Here is a 9915-nt window from a genome sequence, read left to right as displayed (position 1 = left end):
ACTCCTAAATATTTTTTTCTCCTGAATGCTTACTTTCATTATGTGCTGTGTTTCTGGTCTGAAATTTTCTTCCATTTGTGATCATTAGACAGTTCAGACTTTTGTTTCCAAAGGTGAAAAACCCTCCACCTCCTATACAGGGGTTTAGACTTGCTTCAAGTCATCTCTTAGCCTTCTTTTGAAACAAACAAAGTAGAACAGTTGTCTTAAATTTCTCACCATATGGCAAGTTTTCCAGATTTCAAATTGTTCTTCTCAAAACATTCTGCAGTTTTACACATTTTAAAATAATTCTGCATTCACTGATAAAAATGTTCTCCTATTTCTACTGAGTAGTCCTCTGCTTTGCACTCAATGTATTTCATATTCAGCTGAATATTGGTGATGATTCTCAAGTCTGTCCTGGAGACATTGCTTTCCAGCTTCACAATTCCCAGTTCATAAAAATGTTTGAATTTGCATTCTGTTGAAAACACATGTCTTTTTAATCTATCTGAGCTCTGCAAGATCCTGGCCTGTTGGCTTGGGCTCCTATGTGTCACAGAAATAAAAAGGATAGCCAATAGTGGTAATAGAGGAGTAAACAGAAATGCCATCAGTTAGTTTACTTATAAATACCTTATACTCCAACATGTTTACCCATTTGACAGTTTCTAATTCACTTCACTGTAAGCAACATCAATTTTGTGGTAGCGTTAGGGAAGCATCCACATGAACCTGCTCACCTAGGTGTGTCAGTCTGTCTGGGTTCAAGTGAGGAAAGGAGGAGGATGCACAGAACTTCAGCTACCCTACCTTGCTATATCAGATGAATAGTGCAGTTGGGTGAAGGCATTTTGCCTACCCTGTGTTATTTCTGCACTGCAGTAAGGAATTTACAATAGAGATACTGTAAGCTAAGGAATTTCTGCGCTTAGAGTTAAAAAGGAAAGGTTTTCTTCCAGGCAAAAGGGGGGCAGATCTCTTACTTTAAAAATGGTGCTAAAGGACAACCTGAAGGAAGTGTGTGTGCTCACTCTCTCTTACGGTCTCTAAATTTATAGTAAACTCTGAAGCCTGAACATGCTAGAGGCACTTGGCACAATTTGGGTGCAGTGTAGGCAATTCCATGTTAATGATACTGTTGCTGCTGCTATTGCTTATTAAAATGATAAGTGACTTTCTTCTTATTGGTGGCTTAAAGTTTGTCATCAAAGCAAAATATTTTAGAACAGCATTTGAGATGCCTATTCAGCTGCTGAGTGTTGAGCACATGTTAATACCATTTTCTCCAGATATGGTAGTTTATTATAAATGTTACCAGATTTTGTACTGTTCACGTAGTACGCTACTAAACACTGAGACAAATGGGCCCACTGAAAGGGTATTTCCTTTGGAGGACACAAGCTGCAGACCACCCATAGAATAAACAGAAGTAATTGTCAGGATGAAAAGCTAGAGCAAAATATTAATGGCTCAGAATCCTAGTGAATAAAAGACATTTTTAAAACAAAGACTATACATATAGGTGTAACGTGAAGGCCACAACAGAACTGGGGGGAAAGGAAAAAAGAGTTGTATTATCATACTGTTTGAAATTTTCCAGGTATTTTCGTGCTGTGTTCTTGCTATTGGCAAGCTGCAGAGAGGCATGTGAAATTATGCAAAACTGAGAGGACATGAGTCTTTCTTTACACCAGCCTCTTGCTAGAATGGAAAAATTATTTGTGGAGAGGTATAAAAACTACATCGATGTAAAAAGGAACTCATACAGCCTCACAACTGAAAATATTGCTCGCAAAACTTGCAGACCCTGATGTCCTGAGACAGAAAGCTCTAAGGTCACTTTGAGTAACTTCCAGAGCAAACGGACAAAGAGTAGAATGTAGTTATGGCAGATCTTCCACAAAACTTCAGGAGACTTCTGACAGAATAAAATTGTACCTATATCCTATCTAAATATTAAAGAAAAAACTTCCCAAAGACACAGATATTACTTGGGCATCCGATTTCCCCAGAGGTATTTTCTGGAACAGCTTCTGCCTTGTCTGGTTACGTACAATGCAGGTAAGTAACAAAGGGTCGCAATCTCTTTAGCAAAAAAATGAAGGTTTACTGAACTTGCAAGTATAAAGTATTGAAGCTTTGGGTATTCAGTTAGCAAGTAGCATGAGTGTATTATTTAAAAGTTATTTTGTATTACTTTAGAAATGTAACCTTTCTTTATAAAATTGGGTTTGAATTTTAGACCTGGCTCTGCAGTCAGTTCCATGGTGGCCATTTAACCCACCATTCCTCCCAAGTATTGTGAGGGAGCATTAGGGTTGGCACGAAACAGGTCCTCCCCTCCCACACATTGCAGTCCTACACTGAGAGGAAACTGTATCTTTCAAATTTTACCATTGAGAGGGAGAAAGACAGTGAAAGAGAGAAAATCTCCCAGAACAGTCATCTGGCTGAAAAAGCTGAAGTTCAACCACCTTCTCTACCTCACTCAGTCATTGCAGAAAAGTAACACTAGTTGCAATCTGTAAACCTGGGTGTATAATAAACCTACTTTGTAATGTTACTTCCTTCTTTAGGCCATATCTTACAAATGGATTTGTGAGACTAGAGCCCTGCATCTGCACAAGCCATATTGACTTCAGTTTTGAAGTGTTTAAAGGAACTCATGTGCTACTTTATCTTTGTTCTGGTCTTTTGTATCAGGGCAAGTTTCCCATGCAGTATGGAATGCAAATGTGATAAGATGTGTATTTTTCTTTCAGTGCCACCAAAATCTGTTTTTATTCATACTGTCACTAAAAGATTTTTAACAAGGAGATACCAGAAAAGTCAAAGGCATTGGGAAATTATTTAAAAAGTAAATGACCTTTGCTTTGCTTTGCTTACCCTCACCCTCCCCAGTGTCTTTTAGTAACCTAGTGATTCTGGTTTATCCTGAAAATAATTGTCCCAGTAATCTAGAGGATGTGCCACAGAAAACATCTGATAGAGTACAGCACACCATAATGCCACAGTGTCTGTTTTCCTTAATATTAAAAAAAAAAAAAAAGGAATAGAAAGGCTGTTAGTTTCTTTTAGAATCCACCCCTTCTGAAATATTTCCTTCATCTTTAAACTCTGCTTTCCAGATGACTTTAAGCAACTGTTACTTTACAGCACATCACAAATTATATTAAGAAAGCATAATTCCAAACCAGTCTGGTTACTCTGATTAAACAGAGAGCCGCATCAAGAAGGTAGCCTTTTTATATAATAAAAATGATGATAATAGACTAAGTCTCATCAGTCAAAAGGCTTTATTACTGTCTACTGTGGAAAAACGGTTTTGCTGCCGCTGAATGATATATCCCTAGCTAGTCACAATATACCTCATTTCCTGCTTAGATAACAGAAGATATTAAGATAAAGTGTGAAAGGGATAAGGAGCTGTGTGATATAGATATATGGAAGAATAAAAAATGTTATAAAAGTAAAAATGAAGTTCTGCTTAAAAACTTGTGTTTGAACTAAGTTTCAAAAGAGAAAACAAAGATCCCCAAGTTTCTGTCTGCTTACTTTGGATAGGAGAGACTTGTTAATAAATCCAGGACCAAACAGGACAGAAGAAAAGACTGTTTACAGACTGAAATACGCTAAGGCATTCACAGCACCTGGCACAGCTTAAAACTAAATTGTGTTATCTTACTGAAGGTTCAGAAAACTGTCTTGAACAGAAGCTGAGAACACCTCGTCGACGATGTCAGCAGCCCAAAATGCTGAATAGCCCTGAGGACAACATGTACTATAACCAGTTAAATGTGAGTTCAAAGTGGCAATAAAGCTGTTTTACTGGCTTTGTTTCCAGTTAATAATTCTGTTATTAATACCTGTTTCAGCCCCTCCAGCCCCACCCCCACGTTCTTCTGCTCTCGTCTTGAACATGTGCTTATGCTCTTTATCTGTTGCTTTCATGTCAGGATGTCTGCCTTCACGGTGAATAATTGATGTGGTTTATCAAAGACGAGCAAGATGCATGCTTCATCAGGCTCACTTGAGCCCTTTGATCAAAAAAATTATGCTGTGACTTCTGATATTATCAGCATCTGCTTGCATTCAACACAAAATCACTTTGAATTAAAAATTAACGACTTGCTGCTTTGCTTTGACTGTGTGTTCTTGGCCCTCTCCACAGGGAACTCTAGAATATCAAGGGAGCAAGAGGAAGCCAAGAAAACTTGGGTAAATATCTATCTTCTTAGTTCTAAGCAACTGTAAACAGAAGAAGTCCTTTGTGATATTACAGAATATGCAAAACTTTCTAGAGACATTTCTAAAAATAAACAATTAACATATTTCTGTGCATTGACATTGGACGTTTGCTGCAGAAGCAAATGTAAAACTTGCATGTAGTGCGGTCTGCAGACACTAGAACTGATTCTTACAAAATAGGTTTCCCAGCTCTCCTGAGTACTACTGCTACACAAAAAAAGAAAAAAAAAAAAAAAAAAAAAGAAAAAGCTTTCTTCATGTTTTTAAGTGCATTTAGCATTACGAAAGGTACCAGATGAAGGGTGTTGAAACTGAAGATCTATGACCTAGAACACAGAAAGAAGCCCTAGCAGCTTTGCAGCATCACACTGGCAATAGGCTCCAGCCCTCCTTGGGGGACCAGCCCTCCTGGCCTCCTGGCCAGAAAGGTCAGTCAGCCCAAAAGGGATCTGCGCCTTCTCTGTTGAGCTGAGTCACTTTTCATTATCACATGAGCAGTTATCCCCTGGTGATAGGTAGGAATTGCTGAAAACAATTTACAAAAGCCAGGCTGGCTACTATACAATTCCCAAAGTATTTCACTGACTGATCACATCGACCAGAGGGAATTGATGGATGCTTGGTCTTGCAAATACATGTAGTCCAAAAATATACAAGAATTTTCTGTATTACTTCCTCTGTTTTTAATCAATCTTCCGAATATAACTGTATGAATAGGAGGTCTTTGAGTCAAGGTTAAAGCCCAAAATTTAGCATGACTGCAAGATTTGGTTTACTTCCATCCCCTAGTTTAAAAAAAGTCTCTATTCCTACTCAGGGAATAAAAACACTAACTTGGGACACCAGTGTTCATCATGCATCACAGGAAAATGAAAGCCTCTTGATGTCAATAGGACTTTCTCAAAAAATTGGTGATGTGGTCTTTGGTTCATATTCACAGCAAACCATCAGCTGAAACACATTACCAAAATCATACCCTACTTGTGGAACTCCAGGTAAAAAAGGCACATTGCTCAAATTAAATGCCAATTTGATGCAAATAGTTGGTCTGCCATTCTGTACACCCAAACTAAAAGACTATTGCATTTTACTGACTCAGAACCATTCAGAGTAGAACCATAAAAAAGTAATAGCAAAGTAAAAGTATGTATAAAAGCTATACCTTTCTCATGAAATACCATCCTTTTTTCCTTTTCTTCCATTAACACGCTTTACATCAACAGCAAAGTTTCTATGTCTGAAGGTATTGACAGAATGATTTTTTTAATAAATGTTTTTTCTTTTCTTTCAAGCCAAATCAAAGTGCTGGATGGTGAGGATGAGTATTATAAATCATTGTCAGCTGTTGAATCTGTCCCTGAAGATGACAGCTTTCTTAGTTCCCCATCTCCTCCTTCTTCAAGAGGTGTGTCTTTTGCTCAAAGCTGAACCTCACTTACTCTATTGACTAATACTGGTAAGAGAATTTTCGTGTTTGTAACCTCTTCCAATTAACTTTGTATGTGTGTGTTTATGTAATATGTAATAAAATACAGTTTCAGCTAATAACTTTCTTTCACTAATTTAGACCTGGTTTTGCAGCTGTGATTTGTCCCATTTGGCTGAATTTCTGTAAGCAGTTCCAGTAAAGGGGAGCAGCACTACCTTACCTGTATGTGTTGATGTTGCTGACAGATACGATTCTTTAGCAGCAAGGTTAGTTTACACAGTTCCCATCCCTTCTTCCCTGCTCCCCTGGCTGCTGTTCCCACCCTGTGCCATCCCTTCTGTTGTGCTGGCACAACTGCTGGTAGAGCTGTGAAAAATGAGATCAAGGAACTTATTGAACTGGATTAAAAGAACTCTGTACTAAAAATTTTCGTTTGGGGTCATAGTGAAAATGTTTTGTATGTCATTAGACTGATATTAAACATCCATTATAACTCTCTGTGCTGTGTATGTTTCTTAACACTACAAAAATGTAGAGAGTAAAATCATATTAGTAATAGCTGTGTCTCAGTTTACCTTGTAAATGTTTTTCTTATAAGGTATTATTTTACTGTAACTTTATCTTGAAGAATTACTTCAAATAGAAGAAGCAAAACAGTTTGAAAGTTAACATTTCACACACTGCTTCATATAGTTCTTGTGACTGAAACCATCATTATGACTAGTTATTCTTGTTGTGCATGTAAGTATTTAATTTCTTTATTAACCTCTATTTCTGGTCTCCAGTGATTCCTACATTTCCACAGCCCTCTTGATATAGTAGAGAATAAAAACATCACCTGCAAATTTTTCTATTTGTTTTTCACTTTCAAAATCTTTAATGAAACAATATGTAATTTTCTATGGAATGCTGAGATTCTTTGCTGATAAGTGTTTCCATGACAGAAGCTGACTATTTCATCTTATTCTTTACTTTCTGTTTCCAAGCCACAGTTTTAATCTGCGTCAATTCTTTGCTTCTTTTCCATACAAGCTCTTGTCAAAAACGTTTTAAAATCAACGTTCAAGTGTACAGCCTTACAAATTTGCTCTCTTTTTTAATTTTCCTTAGAAACCATGCTGATTAAATCTGACCATGTCTTATGTATGATAATATATAATTATATGGTATCATATATTTTATATGATATCATATATGATCCTTGGTTTTATCTCCCTCCAATGGGTTTACCCTGATCGGGTAATCAATCTTCTTCCTTCTGGAGGTGCAGTTCACACCTGTTCATAAACTACAAAATTTCTTTACTATCAGGGTTCACTGGCATTGTCTTTTTGACCACAGGGCAAAGGAAGATGGCATGGGAAATGAGACCAAAGTGCAGTCACGGTTATCCCTAAGCCAGAATATGGTTTGAAAGGAGAAAAGGTAATGAGGTAGATAGATAGTTCGGCAAAAGCTTTGTCTCTCCTAATAAACACAGAAATTAAGTTGGACAGGACAGACGAGGATGAGAGAAGGGTTCAGCTGTTCCAGGAAGAACAATCCTTCACTCATTCTTCACCCAAAATGTGACAAAATGTTGAAATTAAAAGTTATAATCCTGCCAGAGGTTGAAGTCCCTCAGTTCACTCCTCATTTTCCTCTGCTGTACGTCTGGGTAGAATTAATTGAAAGGCACTTTAGAGCCTTTAAAATTTAGGGACTCCTTAAATAACAGAGAATTGGTGAGTAGCTGCAGCTAAATTAATGATACTCAAAAATGCAGTAAAAAATTGAATGGCAACTAATAAGAATGCATGTGAGCAGATCAGTTTCTTTACGTTTTGTCAAAATGTAACACGAATGAATATTTCATATGATATGTCATCAAAAATAACATATAACTTTTATTTTCCTACACAGTGTATAAATTCTCCATTAATTTGTAACATATCTGAATGGTAAATAACATTATTTTAAAAAAGTCAAATGACTTACTCTGTTCTTATATTGGCATAGATCACACAGAGTTCTAGCAGTATCGATGCTTTGTGGTTCCATCCTTTTTTAAAACTATTTGGAAAAATCAAGTTTTAGTATTACTGCAGTTCACATCATTATTATGTTAATATTATCGTTACTAGTTAAAGTTTATCAATTATTTCAGTTAAACGATAGTGAGGTTTTCAGTTAGGTATTACGTCACCTGTCTAAAACCCCACAGTGTACATTACAGTGAGTAATACATTACTCTAAGTAGTTCTACTAATTTCATAAAGAAGGGAAAGTGAAAAATAATATATAATTCAGTGAAGCACTTAAGCCAAAGCCTAAGTCCTACTGAAATCAATGAAATTTCAGCACGTGATTAAGTGCTTTGCTGAATGGGGGCCTGAGTTAACGAGAGTAGCTTCAGACCATTAAATAGTAAAGCACAAGCAAAATGCAAACACTGCCTAAGTACATTCCTTAGATTTCTTCTTTTTTCTTCTTCCCAATTGTTAAGCTTGTAGCAATCTCAGCCATCAGAAATGGACTTCAAAGAGATTTTAAGCAGTCTCTAATTGCATGGAAAGGGTAAAATACAGTATTTTCCTTATTATATGTAATGCCACTGTCTACATCTGCTATAACTTTTCAAATTAGTTTAATGTCACTAATATTTTTATAATAAAGCTTTTTTTATATACTGAAGCATATTTTTACACAGAAGTTACTAGATAGTAACTGATACTATCTAAAAGCTGCTGTTGAGTAATGTATTTTCACTCTTGCTACTTCTTGGCCAAATACCGTGCACAAAGCCAGTCTGTGCATTTTATTGTTTCATAATTTATCCCACTTTCCTCATTTGTTTTTGACCACTTTACCCTCACCAGATAACCCCTGTGATGCGGCCATGTCTCATCCTTATTTTAGAGCACATGCATGCCTTCATATTATTAAGAGGCATGTGCTCAGCTTGCTGTAGACCCATATAGTCATGTTAGAACTGGCTGAAGAGTTGAACTTCTGTTCCCACCTTGATAGATGTGTGTGTTTGGGTTGATTTGTGCATGAAAAGTAAAGGAGACATGTCAGTGTAATGATCATGGTCAGTGGGAACCTATCAACACGAATTGCTAAGATTTTCTCATTTGGTTTTGATACCATTGAAGCATTGTTCTGATTTATTTCCTTTCACGTGTATTATCCTAGAGTATTAATGTATTTTGCTTAATAGTTCATAATGTATCCTGTTCTTAACATTTTATAAACGTAGAGTTTAAATCCTGTTAGGAAGAAGTAAATTTCTTAGACAGTGTGTGATGTATTAAACAGTTTTCAGCACATGGGAGAGAAAAGGGTGAAGCTCAACAAGGTATTTTAGTAGATTTCTTCTGTAGACCTTAATAGCTCTAGAAACCGGTTCTTGCTGAGGACAATTTCTGCCTTTCAGTTATGGCAGGGACCTTATGGAGATTAGCCCCTTTCATTTGGTAATTTTAAACGTGCTTCTCACTTAAACATTTACATCACTTTAGTAACATAAAGGGACCTTAGAATAGGAGTAAATTGCAGCCGTTTTAAATTTGCCCCCACTGTGACCTCCCTCACCCATACACTGTAAGAGTGGTGCAAAAGGCTTTTGTGCACTGAAGGTCTTTTAAGTGGCCCCTATCAGGCCATCCAAGGAATTGTTAGTTAGATGCTTACAGAATTATGAATTATTATAAATAATGTAAAGCTAAAGACTTTGCTAAGTCTAATCAGGCCAAAAGTTTATTTCCTTTTGGTGCTAACAATCAAAACCAAATTTTTCAGTGGTAGATGTCGAAAGTAACACATATTAGACAATTAGAAAATGATATTCCTGGACGGAAACTTTCTTCCTAGTAGTAGGCAACTACTGATTATCTCATGTCATTTAGCACACTTGCTAATATAAGCATAATGCTTATATAATTATATACTCATATTTCTGTATTTTATGTAGCTGTGAATGTTTATACTTCCAAGCAATTGTCTCATTGTGTTTTATTTCCAGTAAGTTCCTGGATTCTGGTGCACTGGTACTAAACAATGTACACAGCGCACAAACACAAAGTGGATTTACTGTTCCAGTTGTAAACAAAATGAATGTATTTAAACATGGTACTTTTTAATTGAGTTGGAGACCTTCTGACTTGTGCTATCAGAGGGCAAAAGGGAGGTGCCGATTTACTTTCTTTAGACCACTTTTTACATACCCCGGTGCACTTCTCATTCAATATAACTGGTTGCACACTATAAAG

At 36.5% G+C, this 9915-nt stretch overlaps 1 protein-coding gene across 1 annotated transcript; it reads left to right on the top strand.

Annotated features, from left to right (window-relative positions):
- Positions 1-3675: 3675 nt before the first annotated feature.
- LOC104404919 (myosin-IIIb-like) lies at positions 3676-6166 on the top strand (the record flags this gene model as incomplete). The annotated part of the gene is made up of 3 exons (XM_010013463.1): positions 3676-3782; positions 4157-4203; positions 5526-6166. Coding segments are annotated over 3 exons (290 nt in total), but the record flags the coding sequence as incomplete, so codon positions are not given.
- Between the last annotated feature and the right edge of the window lie 3749 nt (positions 6167-9915).

The sequence above is a fragment of the Nestor notabilis genome, unplaced genomic scaffold (genome assembly GCF_000696875.1).
Source record: "Nestor notabilis isolate BGI_N333 unplaced genomic scaffold, ASM69687v1 scaffold21004, whole genome shotgun sequence".
Classification (NCBI taxonomy): Eukaryota; Metazoa; Chordata; class Aves; order Psittaciformes; family Psittacidae; genus Nestor; species Nestor notabilis.
The sequence above is the reverse complement of the archived record's forward strand: the minus strand, read 5'-3'. Positions and strand labels throughout refer to the sequence as shown.